The sequence below is a fragment of the Ranitomeya variabilis genome, chromosome 7 (genome assembly GCF_051348905.1).
Source record: "Ranitomeya variabilis isolate aRanVar5 chromosome 7, aRanVar5.hap1, whole genome shotgun sequence".
Classification (NCBI taxonomy): domain Eukaryota; kingdom Metazoa; phylum Chordata; class Amphibia; order Anura; family Dendrobatidae; genus Ranitomeya; species Ranitomeya variabilis.
This window is the reverse complement of record NC_135238.1, coordinates 151,202,350-151,219,393: the sequence shown is the minus strand read 5'-3', so window position 1 is coordinate 151,219,393 and position 17,044 is coordinate 151,202,350. Positions and strand designations below refer to the sequence as shown.

The window sequence follows — 17,044 nt, the reverse complement described above, 5'->3', positions numbered from 1 at the left end:
CTCTGGAACGCTTCAACGGATCTTGGCGATTCTGACATTGTTTTCTTGTGACATATTGTACTTCATGATAGTGGTAAAATTTATTCGATATAACTTGCGTTTATTTGTTAAAAAAACGGATATTTGGCGAAAATTTTGAAAATTTCGCAATTTTCCAACTTTTAATTTTTATGCCCTTAAATCACAGACATATGTCACGCAAAATACTTAATAAGTAACATTTTCCACATGTCTACTTTACATCAGCACAATTTTGGAACCAAATTTTTTTTTTGTTATTGAGTTATAAGGGTTAAAAATTGACCAGCAATTTCTCATTTTTACAACACCATTTTTTTTCAGGGACCACATCTCATTTGAAGTCATTTTGAGGGGTCTATATGACAGAAAATACCCAAGTGTGACACCATTCTAAAAACTGCACCCCTCAAGGTGCTCAAAACCACATTCAAGAAATTTATTAACCCTTCAGGTGTTTCACAGGAATTTTTGGAATGTTTGAAAAAAAGTTAAACGTTCATTTTTATTTACACAAAATTTATTTCAGCTCCAATTTGTTTTATTTTACCAAGGGTAACAGGAGAAAATGGACCCCAAAAGTTGTTGTACAATTTGTCCTGAGCGCTAATACCCCATATGTGGGGGTAAACCACTGTTTGGGCGCATGGCAGAGCTCGGAAGGAAAGGAGCGCCATTTGACTTTTCAATGCAAAATTGACTGGAATTGACATGGGACGCCATGTTGCGTTTGGAGAGCCCCTGATGTGCCTAAACATTGAAACCCCCCACAACTGACACCATTTTGGAAAGTAGACCCCCTAAGGAACGTATCTAGATGTGTGGTGAGCACTTTGACCCAACAAGTGCTTCACAGAAGTTTATAATGCAGAGCCGTAAAAATAAAAAATCATATTTTTTCACAAAAATTATCTTTTCGCCCCCATTTTTTTATTTTCCCAAGGGTAAGAGAAGAAATTAGACCACAAAAGTTGTTGTGCAATTTGTCCTGAGTACAACGATACCCCATATGTGGGTGTAAACCATTGTTTGGGTGCAGGGCAGAGCTCGGAAGGGAAGGAGCGCCATTTGACTTTTCAATGCAAAATTGACTGGAATTGAGATGGGACGCCATGTTGCGTTTGGAGAGCCCCTGATGTGCCTAAACATTAAAACCCCCCACAAGTGACACCATTTTGGAAAGTAGACCCCCTAAGGAACTTATCTAGATGTGTTTTGAGAGTTTTGAACCCCCAAGTGTTTCACTACAGTTTATAACACAGAGCCGTGAAAATAAAAATTCCTCTTTTTTTTCACAGAAATGATTTTTTAGCCCCCAGCTTTGTATTTTTACAAGGGTAACATAATAAATTGGACCCCAAAAGTTGTTGTCCAATTTGTCCTGAAACACAAGAACAAACAGGAAAAAACAGCCATAAAAATCCTATATACATGATTTTATTAAATATCCATATAAACACCAGACATGAACAAGCAACTGGCATGGAAAGGGGACAACCACTGGGACATAACCAGGTACAATAAAAGACCAGGTGCCCACCCGCAACCGAATCACTAGCAGGGGTACAACATAACGCAGAATAGCATAATATAACAACCCATGATATTGAGAGACAGTGCTACTTTGAATAAATATTTCTATCATGGGTGTATATTGCACATAATGTCAGAAGATCATAGCCGAATCGGTGTGATTACATACCAAAACCTGCAGGACCGGTATACTGGTGGGACAGCTGGACGAACCCCAACGCACGTTTCGGAGCCAAATGAAGCGCTGAAGGAGCTTCCCCCTGCTTTAGACTGTGAAGATGAACTGCCCTAGAATAAGGGGAGGAGTTGAGCCTGAATTGTGTGTGTGAGCTGAAGCTGCGACAGAGAGAACTGTGTGCTGTTTGCTACAAGAAAGGTCCCACAGCCTGGGACAGAGTGTACTTGTGAAATTTGCAAGACTTTTCCGGGTACAGCAAAGGTGGCTGTTCTGTGCTAGTTTGTGAAGCCACGAAGATACTGAGAAAGGGACTTACAGTTTCCAGGAGCATCCCTAGGACCCAGAAGCAAGGAGAAGACCACATTTTACAGAGCTGACAGAAAGCCGTGCGCACCACCATATTAGACTTCTGGGGCCCCCCTGGGACTGGACCTGAGTCCCCAACATCACCGTGAGTCTGTTCCTCTTTGTGCACATGTTAGGGCCTATTGTAGGCTTGAGTAGTCAGTACACGGCAGCTGTGGGGCCTGCTTAGTAAAGGCCAGGGAGGTTATATGTAGGTTAGCATCGTTATTTGTTTATTGTTTAAATTTGCTTGTGAGACATATTTTGAGACTGAAATAGCTGGAGCACCGTGCTATTTTACGGACAAGATAAAGTTTATAACTCTTGTAAAGTGTCTCTTGCCATTGCATACCCCTGTTTGCATCTTCCTCACCCACTTCATTCCTTGCCTCCCAATAAATCTACCCTTTGTTGTTTGCACCTCATCTTGTGTACAGTAGTCCTCCTGCACCGTGGTGGTCCCCCCGCCATCGCTTCACAACCAATAAAGTGGGTGGGAGATTGTCCACTTTATCTCCACCCCTTTGTGTGGTCTGGGGGTTAGTCGGCCTCCAGAGACATTCAGTGTTTGATAGATCTGGAGCCGGCAGCTCCAGAGAAGTGGTTTTGTATTATACTATACTGAACCTGGTTGTTACATCATGAACAGGCGGATCCCCGCAGCTGCAGAGACTGTACACCACTTTGTTTTGTTTTCTTGTCTTGCCCAAAGGGCTGTGTTTATTTTCACTTTGCGTTGGTTTATGCCACATGTATAATAAACCAGTGGAGGATTTAAAGAAACAATGTACCTGTGTCTACCTCCGAGTGAGCCGATCCACCACACCACGTAGTGCTGCTTTAGCTGATGGTTGTGCAGATTCCGCAGATAGTCACTCTACAATATTCATCTATACTCCTGAAGTCATTGTCAGGGGCTCTTACATTTGCTGAGTTGTGAGGTTACTCATGTCTGCTTTTACTTTTCATCTAGGGTTCAAACAAATCTGCTACATGAAAGGATCTTTGAGTTCATCTTAATAAATTACAACATTGCAGTTGCCACATAAGTTCAGTGGCCACCCATATATGCAGTTTTTTCAATTTATGTGTCCAATTATTGCTCTTGTTGCACTTCACTGAAGTGATTTATTGAGATGAGCTCAAAGGTCTTGCAATATATATATGATGGCTCCTTAAATGAAACAGTCAGAAATCCGCAGAGTGGAAAAGCCTGTGCCAGTGTAGGGGGGGGGGGGGGCGGGGATGAAGAAGACATCGTGGCAACAAATGGGTTGTTGGGAAATTTTTCTATGTTAATGCTATTTGTGTGATAAAAGTTATGTTTTTTTATCTCTATGGCTGGTGTTGTGTGTTAAGTTCTTCTATAAGCTATGCCTAAGGACATCCCTGTGAATGTGGGAGGTCTGTCCACTAGGAGAGCCATACATTAGATATGGCTACGGTTTGCACTACACCAGGGATTAGATAATTAATATAGTATCAGCCCATAGTTTTGAATGTGTTAGACAGTTTTTATAAAAAATGTTTTCCAGGTAGCAGTCATTTCAAGTCAGACAGAGTCCAGGACTCTGTTAAGTGCAAGTTCTGGGTGCAGTAAAGAGCAAGGCTGAACATAGCACAGCAGGTTCTTGAGCACTGAAGGGGTAGCAGAGAAGAACGAGGTCAGTCAGTGCAAATTTCCTAGAAGAATGAGGGCACATCTCCAACCACGTCTGGACGCCGGGAAAGTCTTGGGCCTAAGGTCCAGAAGAGGTATAGAGAGTCATGCCTCTGTCTCCCTGATGAGGAAGATGTCAACCGGGTCATGGAGTGGGGTGAAGATGGTGGGTCTCAGGTCAAGACAGGGACAAGGACTGATAAAGCACAAAACCAAGGGAACATCACTAAAAAGAGACTTTGTCTTAATCTGTATGCTGCAGACATGCACAGTAAAGTTGGACCTGTTAACCCAGACCCAAGGTCTTCTGTTTTGTTTGTAGCCCTGATTTCTTCCTTTGGATAGGGAGGTAACGAGAGCTCCTGAAGCAAATCACACTACACCACACCCTCCACCCAGACTCCTGTTTAGAAGAGGGATTTCAATGCAATCAGAACTCAGTTCCAGCCCACAGCAAATTGGCCCTGCACCTCCCTGCATCAGTAGATTATAATAACTTTTTCCCTCTGCCCTTTACTATGTCCTGTAGGATTAATAGCAACTGCACCTATGACCAAAAGCTAAAGCATCTCTTCATGGTCGACCACAGGCAGTTATGCTAGAATCATCAGAAGCACCATTATAAGTGTTTCTCAGCCCAGCAACATTTTTTAAACACATCCAATTGTAAAACTGCTTAACTTTCATTTATCTATTGATTAAAGAAAACCTGTCTGCAGGTTAAATGGCTTGATACCTATAATACCCTTTATAAATAGCTATCTTTACTCTTTAGCCACTTTTGTCATTTACTTCATTATGCAATTTTCTACCTATCCATCTATTCTTTCTTTACTCCCTCTGATGCCGACAAATGAATTGTCCTCAGGCGGCGGTGTTGAAGTCACTCACTATGTTTATCACTATGCCCTGATGACGATTTGTTTGAAGGCGGTGATAGAAGCTATGGGGCGGTGCTGCTGTCACTCACCCTGCTTCTATCACCGTTCCCTGAGGACATCTCATTTTAGTGAAAGAAACAGTGGTGTCAGAAGCAGGGACTGTGGTGGTGGCCATTGAAGATTCAGGTGGCAGGAACAGAAGTGTGATAGTGGCCAATGAAGATGCGAGGTGCCGGTACAGGTGAAGTGTGGCAGTGGCTACAGAAGCTCCGATCATTTCTCCATCACCCCAATGAAACTATACATCATCAGGGATGGCTTGTGACAGTAGCTGCGGTAAGTGATTGCAGCAATGCCCCTGTTTCAGGCATGGTGATGGAAGCTGCAGGAACTGACTGCTGGGTCATCCTCCTGTGACATGCTGTTTGAGACTCCCCTCAAACAAAACATCCCAGAAAGTAAAGAAAAAAAATTACAGCTATAGGGAATAGCAGGACAGTGAGAGTGGTAGGGAGTTTTATAACAAAGGAAATTACAAAAGTGGTTAGGGCTTAAAGATAGATAATTATAAATATCATTATAGGTATCGGCCAAGAACATTAAGTGTCCAGTTTTTGCTCTTGTTTTATTTCTGCTGAGTATTCCATATTTTTATTTTTTTTTTGTAATCCATCATAAGGTACCAGAGATATTTGGTGATACTTTTAATTGTCTTTACATGGGCGTTTTTCACGTGGTAATAATGCAGCCTAAAAACACATCCCCAGGAAATCCTGTGACCCACAACCCCTTGTAAAGACCATAAAATTAGCAGTACATAAAATTGCCCATATCTCTAGAACCGTAGGACTGATTAAAAAAAAAAAAAAAACAACAATAAAAAAACTGCATACTTAGAACAGGGGGAATAGAGTAAGAGCAAATATTGGTTACTTTGACTGTGACAAGACCTCACTTTTGTTTGTGGGACAGCCCCTTTAAGAAAAGTTCAAGAAAAGGTATTTGTCTGAAGTTTGTGGAGAGAATCTCCCTTTAGCAGGAACATTAATCCATTGCTGCTAATCAGTGGTGGGTGCGGGGGGTTGGACTAGCAAGAATGAGGCGGTTTATCCTCTAATGATGATCTCCTGCTGATAAAACACTGATTGCAGGACAGTAAGTAACACATCAATGGAATTAGGTTCTCTCTCCCTACATCGTGATGCTCTCCGATTACATAGAAAAAATCTGGGGACAGATTCCCTTTAATGACAACAACACAGTTATTACCATATTACTTACTTGAAAGCAAAAATGGCTATCTTGAAAAAAAATTAATTAACTTTGCAAATCGTTTGATTAAAAATATCCTATGATTATGTATTCTTTACATGGCTCCTAAATCGTAGGCAGTCTGATCAAGCGGTCATACTTTGTTCCACCTCTGGAAGTTAGCACAAGGGGAACAGGAGAAAGAAAGTGTGACTGCAGGACCAGATTACACATGGTTTGTTGTGTAGTCCATGTCCATGAAAAGACTTAGGGTACCGTCACACTCCGCAACTTTCCAACGATCACGACCAGAGATACGACCTGGCCGTGATCATTGGAAAGTTGTTGTGTGGTCGCTGGGGAGCTGTCACACAGACAGCTCTCCAGCGACCAACGATGCCGAGGGCCCCGGGTAACCAGGGTAAACATCGGGTTACTAAGCGCAGGGCCGCGCTTAGTAACCCGATGTTTACCCTGGTTACCAGCGTAAAAGTAAAAAAAAAAAAAAAAAAAAACGTACATACTCACATTCCGGTGTCTGTCAGGTCCCTCGCAGTCTGCTTCCCGCTCTGACTGAGTGCCGTCGTAAAGTGAAAGCAGAGCACAGCGGTGACGTCACCGCTGTGCTGTGCTTTCACTTTACGGCCGGGAGTCAGTCAATGCGGAAAGCAGACTGCGAGGGACCTGATGGACACCGGAATGTGAGTATGTACTGTTTTGTTTTTTTTTACCTTTACGCTGGTAACCAGGGTAAACATCGGGTTACTAAGCGCGGCCCTGCGCTTAGTAACCCGATGTTTACCCTGGTTACATGCGAACGCATCGCTGGATCGCTGTCACACACAACGATCCAGCGATGACAGCGGGAGATCCAGCGACGAAATAAAGTTTCAAATGATCTGCTACGACGTACGATTCTCAGCAGGGTCCCTGATCGCCGCTGCGTGTCAGACACAGCGATATCGTATGGATATCGTTGGAACGTCACGGATCGTGCCGTCGTAGCGATCAAAGTGCCACTGTGAGACGGTACCCTTAGGCTGCAAAGGATCCATATAAAGAGAATGATAAGAAATGTTGAAACAAGACAGTTTGCAAAGTTATTTCCATAGAAATAGTCTTTATCTTTATTGCAGAAGTAAGATAATAGTTGCAAATATGTACAAAGCTTTAAAGTATTTACTTTGTCATCTATATGTAAATTGTGGGTTTTGCCTTTTTTCTGTTGAAAATATCTAAACAATATAGAAGGAAATAATTGAACACGTGGGTTGTATTATACTTACAAGAATTGGTTATCCTGCAGGACTGTGCACAGCGTCTGAATATACACAGAGCCAGCGGTCCGATCCCGCAAAGATTCATAATCTTCAAAGCAAGCAAAGGCCGTTAAGAAATCCGCCGTTATTGGAAGCCTTCCGCCATGTGCATCAGTTACGTACACGACCTCCCTGCTATCACTGACATAAGTGACGCCTGTATCGGATTGATCTCCTTGGCATGCTTGAATGAAGAAAACTTTAGGTTTCCCGACTAGTGATGGACAATTCTGACCATTAAAGCAGTCAGTTAGCTCTTTGACTGACACTTTCTTTCCATCTGTACCAAACACGATTCCTTTATCTCCATGACTGAGTACAAAACACACAACGCTGTCTCTTCCAGTGTGATCCTCTTTTGCATAGTTCTTTATACTTTTTAGCATTTTTTCACCAGTAAGATTTTTTTCCTGGATTACTTCATAGCCCCGTGATCTAAAAACTGTCTCTATCGCTTCTATACAAAAAAAAGACAAGGAAATAAAAGATGAAAAATAGATACACGATATGTTTTTTTTTTTCAATTTATTCTTGTATTGAATGGGTTGCCTGGATAACCTCTGAGTACTCAATGTACAAAAATACTTCGGCACACAAGTGATAAATGTAGATAGGATCTCTTTCTTGAAATGTGAATGTATTCAAACTGAACGGATAAAAGCCAATGTTTGGGCCAATTAAGGCCTTTGGCAAGGTATATCCAAGTACAGGAAAAAGAGTGGTTTGTACAAAAAATAAATATATATACATAGTGCTTATGTGTCCAGAAAAATTCATATACAGCATACAGTATAGGGAAATCACAACCAAATAAAACTATATACAGTAGATGCTAAGGTCTAAGGCAGTGTTTCTCAACTCCATTCCTCAAGACCTACCAACAGGTCACGTTTTCAGGATATCTTTAGTATTGCACAGGTGATAGTATTGCATAGGTGATGGAATTAATGCTTGTGCAGGTGATGAAACTAAGGAAATCCTGAAAACATGGCCTGTTGGTGGGTCTTGAGGACTGGAGTTGAGAAACCCTGGTCTAAGAGGTAACATTTCTCCTTGTGGAGAGTGACATACCAGCTCTGGCATGCCAAGTTAAGGAGGCTTATTCGCCGTGCATGTGCAGCGCCCCAGAGTCCTGGTCGTTGCAGTACTGTGGCTTCGCCACTAAGGGGAGCCATGGTGCGTTCGATGGCACTGAAGGAGTTCTTCTGATCAGGTATCACAGACACCAATATGTTTCACAGCAGGGCCTCCGGGGGGAGCTAAGGGTGCTATTCATTAGGCCACTCCCCACCATAGTGGGTAAACTGGGGGTCAGGCAGGAAGTTAGAGAGAACGCTGACTGGATTGAACGAAGCAACACCTAGTGAGAGAGGGTGTTGTGGAGGAAGAGACAGTAGGGTCTCTGCCAGGGGTGGGATCCTGGCAGAGGCTTGGCATTGGAAAGAACGTAACGGGACCGTGCCTGCTCAGCATAGCGGCGGTGCCCAGGAAAGGACTAGAAGCGAGATAGATTGTGCTGAGTGAGAAACGAGATCAAGCAGACGGAGAATACCAGCAGGGGTTTTGTTGAAAGAGGCAGCACCTTGCTGAGGCGCATTACCGGTGGCCGGAACGCCGAGGGAGTGGAATAATATACAGCTTTAAGCCATACTCCAAACAGCGGCAGGACAGTCAGTCTCAGGCGGGCTGTCTACCACATATCACCTATGAAGTCTTGGGGGGCAATTGCGGGAGAGGGGCGTCACTAGGGTCCCGGAAGAACTCCAGGCCTACCTGACAAACGGGTGCCGTTCCAACCTGAATAACAGGGAGGGATGGAATAAGAGAGGAACATCTAATCGAGTTGTGAGGGAACTTAAGAAACAGACACAACAGTTGTGGGGTACTTTCCGTGAGCACAGCAGGGAAGGACTACAACACACAGCGCTAAGAAGGAAGGCACGGATTTCCACCTGTGAAGAGAACTCTGGAGGTGCCATTGGACCGGCCGGACTTGCGCAGCCTGGTGAACCGTATTCTGGACTGAGGACTCAGAGATCTCCAGTAAAGAGGTAAAGAGACTGCAACCTGGTGTCCTCGTTATTTACCGCGACCTGCACCCCACAACTGCACCGCTACACCACCGTTAACACCACCTACTTCACCGGACGTCCCCCCACTGACGGACAGGGCCACGGACCGGGTCTAGCCACCGTGACAACCCCAGGACTGAGATCCCAGAGGCCCGGCTCCGGGTACCCCTCGGCCCTGCGGCGGTGTGGGGGCGCTCCAACTTGGCGTCACGAACAGGATCTACTTAAGCCTGAAGAATCAGGTTATGTGTGCCTTGGAACTGTGATTTATTGTGCTTGGACTGTACTTTATTGCAAAGACTGTGCTGCGCCATTTACCGCCAAAAGTTCCCGCTAAAACCGCCGCCATTACAGCGCTGAGGAGAGCGCAGGAGAAGAAGAAGGGCGTGGAAGTGGGCGTGAACAAGCTGAAGAGCGCGAAAGACAATGGCCGCCCAGTCTAAATATCTCGGCCCCTTGAGGACGTGTCCGTCAGCAGCCGAGATCCGCCTCCTGATCCTTAATGGTGGGCAGAGACAACGAAAACGAAACCGCCCACGAAGAAGAGAGCGGGAAAAGGACCAGGAAGAAGGAGCGAGCGACATGGAGGACGCCATGGCGAGCCGCCCGGAGCCGGAGCGTGGGGTCGGAGCAGAGGACTCCCCCAGCCACCCGGAGGGGCACCGCAACCAGGCCTCCACCGCTGATGCTGAATTCCTGCAGGCCGGAGTGGACGAGCTCAGCGACCGACCCCGGCGGATGCAGCTGAGCACTGAGGCCGGGTGGAAGAAGACCATCATCGGGAGCCTCGCCAGACGTCTGTCGGCAGCCTCGTCTGGTCCGGAGCAAGAAAGAAGTTCCAGCGCTCCGAAGCCAGAAAGCAAGGCCCTGCCAGAAAGCGAGGTGCTGCAAGCAGAGATGACAGCGTCGCAGCACAAGGCCCCGCAGCCAGCGTTCCAGACCCCAGTGGAGATGGAGCAGACCGGCACCGGAGGAACCGCATCTGAAGCAGGTAGGAAGAGCCACCCTGCCCTGACGACCGACACCACTCCAGTGACTGCTAGTGCCACAGCTGCTGACTCCGTTCCAGTGACTGATCTTGCAGCAGCCGCTACCTCTGCTGCAGCAGATACCCATACTCAAGCTGCGCAGACCTCCATCACTGCGCATGATTTAATCATACATGAAAGACGGATTAACGGCGTTTGTCCAGCACTGGGTGTAACCCTGGACCTCACTTTGCCCAGGCCAAGAGGGGTTAAGTGCCAGGTGCAGCACTGGAAGCCGTTCAACTAAGCCTCGGAAACCTGAAAATGTAAATAGTTACTGTTTGTTCTTTAAGTTGCTGCTAAACCCGTCCAGGGTAAACTTTAAAAAGGTGACCCCTTTGTTGACCCGGGGTCACTATTGTTGTTTTCCAGAAGTTTTGCACAAAGTTACACAAACTGCGAAATCATGGACTGTGCATGATTCAAACTTTCCTGTAAATAGTTTGCACCTTCTTAAAGGTGCTTCCTACTGGTTTTAGTTAAAGACACTTTGCGAAGATGCCATTCCGGAGCTCTGGTATGGACTGGTAGGCTGAGAAGAAGAGCTACCTCAGAAAGACTTGATCTCCTCTTAAAGGGGAGGTGGGAATTGAACCTGAAAGTGATACTGTTTTGAAACAGTAATGTCATGATGATGCTTTGCAAGAAATGTAACCGTTTTACATGAAAAGTTATATGTGTTTAATATGTTTGAAATGTGAAGTTTGAATAATGTTCTTCAAAAGGAAAGATGCAGAAAGCCTGTTGAGGTGGACTAGAGTTCTGCATGGATAGAAACGTAAGAAAGTAATAATGAAGGTGAGGATAGAAGGTAAACCCTGCGTCCCCATAGAAAGTTAGTTCGTTACTAAGGACAGAAAGTAGACCCGTAGGGGTTAGTGAGTGAGTCCTTATAGGAGCCAGGCAGAGTGGACTCCATGTTCTCAAACTGAAAGGAATGTTATGTCTATACTATGTATAGTAGAGAAAGGCAGTAGGCCCTGGCTGAACGGGGCGGTCCTGTAAAAGAAAGGAGAGGCAGTAGGTCTGGTGCCATAGGGACAGGCGGTCCTGCAGGTTCAAAAGTAGGAGAATGAAGAGTTACTTTGCCCTGTAATGTGATTATAGGAAGGCCTTTGATAAACTAAGAGTGTATGTTTCTTAAAGGCAATGTTAATTTATTGTTCCAGCATTTGCACTTAGTAGAATACCCGGTTGGGTAATGAGAGTAAATTGTAGCCTGTTGCTATGATATTTGATTATGTTTTGTAACGTTAAAGTGTCCTCACCTCCCATAAAGGGAAGCCTGTTCAAGTATACTTATTGTTTTGCACTCAACAAAATTGTATGTCTTTTTGCTAATCTGTATTGTTGTTTTTCTTCCCAGTCCCGGAGTACTGTGTTTAACCAGGGGGGAGTGCAGCGCCCCAGAGTCCTGGTCGTTGCAGTACTGTGGCTTCGCCACTAAGGGGAGCCATGGTGCGTTCGATGGCACTGAAGGAGTTCTTCTGATCAGGTATCACAGACACCAATATGTTTCACAGCAGGGCCTCCGGGGGAGCTAAGGGTGCTATTCATTAGGCCACTCCCCACCATAGTGGGTAAACTGGGGGTCAGGCAGGAAGTTAGAGAGAACGCTGACTGGATTGAACGAAGCAACACCTAGTGAGAGAGGGTGTTGTGGAGGAAGAGACAGTAGGGTCTCTGCCAGGGGTGGGATCCTGGCAGAGGCTTGGCATTGGAAAGAACGTAACGGGACCGTGCCTGCTCAGCATAGCGGCGGTGCCCAGGAAAGGACTAGAAGCGAGATAGATTGTGCTGAGTGAGAAACGAGATCAAGCAGACGGAGAATACCAGCAGGGGTTTTGTTGAAAGAGGCAGCACCTTGCTGAGGCGCATTACCGGTGGCCGGAACGCCGAGGGAGTGGAATAATATACAGCTTTAAGCCATACTCCAAACAGCGGCAGGACAGTCAGTCTCAGGCGGGCTGTCTACCACATATCACCTATGAAGTCTTGGGGGGCAATTGCGGGAGAGGGGCGTCACTAGGGTCCCGGAAGAACTCCAGGCCTACCTGACAAACGGGTGCCGTTCCAACCTGAATAACAGGGAGGGATGGAATAAGAGAGGAACATCTAATCGAGTTGTGAGGGAACTTAAGAAACAGACACAACAGTTGTGGGGTACTTTCCGTGAGCACAGCAGGGAAGGACTACAACACACAGCGCTAAGAAGGAAGGCACGGATTTCCACCTGTGAAGAGAACTCTGGAGGTGCCATTGGACCGGCCGGACTTGCGCAGCCTGGTGAACCGTATTCTGGACTGAGGACTCAGAGATCTCCAGTAAAGAGGTAAAGAGACTGCAACCTGGTGTCCTCGTTATTTACCGCGACCTGCACCCCACAACTGCACCGCTACACCACCGTTAACACCACCTACTTCACCGGACGTCCCCCCACTGACGGACAGGGCCACGGACCGGGTCTAGCCACCGTGACAACCCCAGGACTGAGATCCCAGAGGCCCGGCTCCGGGTACCCCTCGGCCCTGCGGCGGTGTGGGGGCGCTCCACATGCTCCTCTGGGAAATGTAATATGCAAATTGCCTCTTCATAGAGGAAGAGGACTTGAACTCTATAGTGCCACCTGTTGGAAAGCAGCATTCCTACAAGTCACTATTGACCCTTTAAATAAGCCAAATCAGAATCTCAATTTGCAGACACGGTGTTTCGGTTTATAGATGCTATTGAGAGCACAGCCAAGAAAGTGAGATCATGGGAATAAATTGAAAGTTTCATACACATAGAGTAAAGTTTAGTAATCAGAGGCCTTAACAATCCAGTAAGAGGAGGAAAGTTAGTGAATGTTTCAATGAAGTAATCTAGTATATAAGCTACCTATAAGAGAAAATAAGATTGATTGATCCATAGAAATTAAGAATGTGCGATTCATAGAAAATAACAGAATTTACTACAAATCAGCAATAAGATGGGTAAAAAATAGAGGAGTAAAAGAAAATGAGTGGGTAAGAGCAAAAGGAGTATGGAAATAAAATATATGTATATATGGAAAGGGGAGATCAGAAGTAGGAAAATGTGGTGAGCGAAATAAATAAATGACAGAGCAGAGAGACCCGAGTTATAAGAAAAATAAAAGAAAATCACAAGGTAGGTGAGTAAGGGAGGCAATAACATAGAAGTATAGGATGGGAACAGTAAACAATGGAGAACAAGCTCATGGTGGGAGCAACAAACAGCAGAAAGAATATAGTAGCACACCAGTAAAGCTATACAAAAATGACGGCTCCCATAATGACATGGCTGCTCACTAAATTAAGCCTATGTTTATTAATCTAACTGCTTTGAAACAAAACGAAGTCATTGGATTACTGATCCATGGAAAGGGTTAAACCCACTACAGACCAATAAGCGTTTCTGCATAATTCTCTCTGTATTGAGATTAAATAGACAAACTAGCCCAGCCTTACATGTATGTTTGTTCTTTATTCATTCCTTAGATTAAAGCATTTCTGTACCTGCATCCTTGTCTGTTCCGTCCCTGTCTTTCACTCTCATTTTATTTGACCTGGCTTCCCCGAAATCATGGTTATTCAAAATGATACACCGACCATGAGGGATTTTCTCCATATTGTATGTTTCCACAAGCTGCAATAAGAAGAAATACTTTATAAGTTGAACAATTTTCTAAATACTCAAAAAAATGTTAATAAATTACAAGATGTTCAGCATATTTTCTAACAATACGATGGAAAAAGATGAAGATGGTGTATCTTAGACTTTAATATGACTGATCCCTTGGTACTGCTTGAAGGTAATGCTGGGTTCACATTGCGTTAATGGTGTCTGTTAGACGGACTACGTTACGCCGCGGCATAAACGCGGTGTAGCGTAGTCCATTACGGTCGCCATTGACTGCAATGTCGGACGCATCGCTAGCGCACGCCCACAATGGGCGTGCGCTAGGGATGTGCCGCCATTGGGTGACGGACCCTGAGACGCGGGCTGCAGCGTTTCCAGGTCCGTCACTGCTAGCGCAGATGTAACGTCGGCACTTGCGTTAACAGCAGCCCGTTAGCGTATGTGCTGAACGGGCTGCTGCTAACGCAATGTGAACCCAGCGTAAGCATCCCTTTTCAAATCAAATTCGGCTGCCATATATGAAAAAGAGAATATTCAAGCAAAAATTAAATAAAAGAGAGGGCAAGAGCTTGGAATCATTCGCACAATGCTTCCTCAATCGCCCCCATTGAGGAAGCATTGTGCGAAACGGCGCTGTGAGAGGACGTGGGAGCTGGATTCCTTTGCACGGTGCAGTTTATAGGAATTTCACCTTTACTTCATTTTATGCATACATTCACTTTAACATGCTTTGGATATAATTTGAATCACATGCTTGTTCAAATTCATTATGGCTGTTCACAGTTGCACTATGCACTTTATGACATACTCATACATGAATAGATATGAACTAGCGTCACTGTTTATGCACATATATATTGAAATATAATAATTTTTTTCTTTGCATTTTTTTCTTTGAGTTATTTTTTGCTTTATTTATTTATTATGTGCAGCATTTCATATGCATACTAATGTAATGGATTTTTTTGGTGATTCCAAGCTCCTGCCCTGTCTTTTATTTACGGTATTTTTTGCTTGAATATTCTATTTTTAAATATAAAGTAATATTTTAAACTATAATTTTGCATTTCACAGTTTTTTCCTCATTATTTGCAGAGGGTGTGTGTATATATATATATATATATATATATATATATATATATATATATATATATATATATATATATATATATATATTTCTGAGTAGACGGTTTTTGCCCTAACTATATAAGACTGTGTTAATCAATCCATATATGAAAAAGGTTCAGACATCTTTTGTTTTTCAGCCAAATGATCCAGAATTTTCAGTTTTCCCCAAAGACAGTAAATGTAATGAGCAGGCAGGTAGCTCCCTCCCCTGAGGAGCTCAATCATAACCAATAAGTGCCCTTCCACAGAGTGGTCTTACTGATTTTGCTCCAAAGTCCAAGTTCTTAAGTTTATGCTTCTACTAAAAGCTTTGAATCACAAGAAAACATGCAAGGGTAAGGCTAGCTATACATATTAGATACTTGTGTGCCAGATAGTTCTTTATTTCTCCTGACACTCTTAATACACATGGTTATGTGGCTCAGCCAAGATGCACATGATATGAATTGGAAGAGGAAAAACTACACAGTCCAACATCTTATTTTTCCTGAAAACCATAAGGGTATGTGTCCACGTTCAGGATTGCATCAGGATTTGGTCAGGATTTTCCATCAGTATTTGTAAGCCAAAACCAGGAGTGGAACAATTAGAGGAAAAGTAGAATAGAAACATATGCTCCACTTCTGCATTTATCACCCACTCCTGGTTTTGGCTTACAAATACTGATGGAAAATCCTGACCAAATCCTGATGGATTCCTGAACGTGGACACATACCCTAAGTTAGACTTAGAATATTCAAATCTTCTCAGCTGTTTTTTGCATTTACAGTAATCCTTGCCCTGTAACTGGGTTATTTTCACTGATTTTTCTGTACCTGCTTGATATTTATGTTTTTCAAATTAATTTTGATTAATAAAAATGTACCTTTTAATAAGTAGCATGGACTCTGTGTTCTCCATATAACCAATTTTACAATTTACTTATTAACCCCTTAGTGCCATTGGACGTACTATCCCGTCAAGGTAACCTGGGACTTAATTCCCAGTGACGGAATAGTACGTCCAGCGCGATCAGCTGCGTTCACGGGGGGAGCGCGGCCGATCGCGGCTGGGTGTCAGCTGACTATCACAGCTGACATCCGGCACTATGTGCCAGGAGCGGTCACGGACCGCCCCTGGCACATTAACCCCCGACACACTGAGATCAAACATGATCGCAGCATTCTGGGGGCATAGGGAAGCATCGCGCAGGGAGGGGCTCCCTGCAGGCTTCCCTGAGACCCTCGGTACAAGGCGATATGCTCACCTTGTACCGAGCGTCTCCTCCATGCAGGCCCTGGATCCAAAATGGCCGTGGGGCTACATCCGGGTCCTGCAGGGAGGTGGCTTACCAGGGTCTGCTCAGCGCAAGCGCTGGTAAGCCTGCAGCCCTGCATGTCAGATCGCTGATCTGACACAGTGCTGTGCAAAGTGTCAGATCAGAGATCTGACCCTATAACATGATGGGCCCCCCAGGACAATGTTATAAAGTTAAAAAAGTACACATATTTAGTATCGCCGCGTCCGTAACAACCCAACCAATAAAACTGTTCCACTAGTTAACCCCTTCAGTGAACACCGTAAAAAAAAAACGAGGCAAGAAACAACGCTTTATTATCATACCGCTGAACAAAAACTGGAATAGCACGCGATCAAAAAGACAGATATAAATAACTATGGTACCGCTGAAAACGTCATCTTGTCCCGCAAAAAACGAGCTGCCATACAGTGTCAACAGTGAAAAAATAAAAAAGTTATAGTCCTCAGAATAAAGCGATGCAAAAATAATTCTTTTTTTCTATAAAATAGTTTTTATCGTACAAAAGCGCCAAAACATAAAAAAATAATCTAAATGAGGTATCGCTGTAATCGTACTGACCCAAAGAATAAAACTGCTGTATCCATTTTACCAAACACGGAACAGTATAAACGCTCCCCCCCAAAAAAAAGAAATTCATGAATAGCTGGTTTTTGGTCATACTGCCTCACAAAAATCGGAATAAAAAGCGATCA

General features: G+C 44.3%; 1 protein-coding gene across 1 annotated transcript in view; it reads right to left on the bottom strand.

Annotated features, from left to right (window-relative positions):
• LOC143784164 (caspase-8-like) overlaps positions 1-17,044 on the bottom strand; it is a 138,906-nt gene that overhangs the window by 22,003 nt on the left and 99,859 nt on the right. The window contains exons 7-8 of the mRNA XM_077272048.1: positions 13,801-13,930; positions 7,153-7,642 (exon numbers count right to left, since the gene is read on the bottom strand). Coding sequence (XP_077128163.1) covers positions 7,153-7,642; positions 13,801-13,930 — 620 coding nt within the window. The remainder of the gene's footprint in view (positions 1-7,152; positions 7,643-13,800; positions 13,931-17,044) is intronic.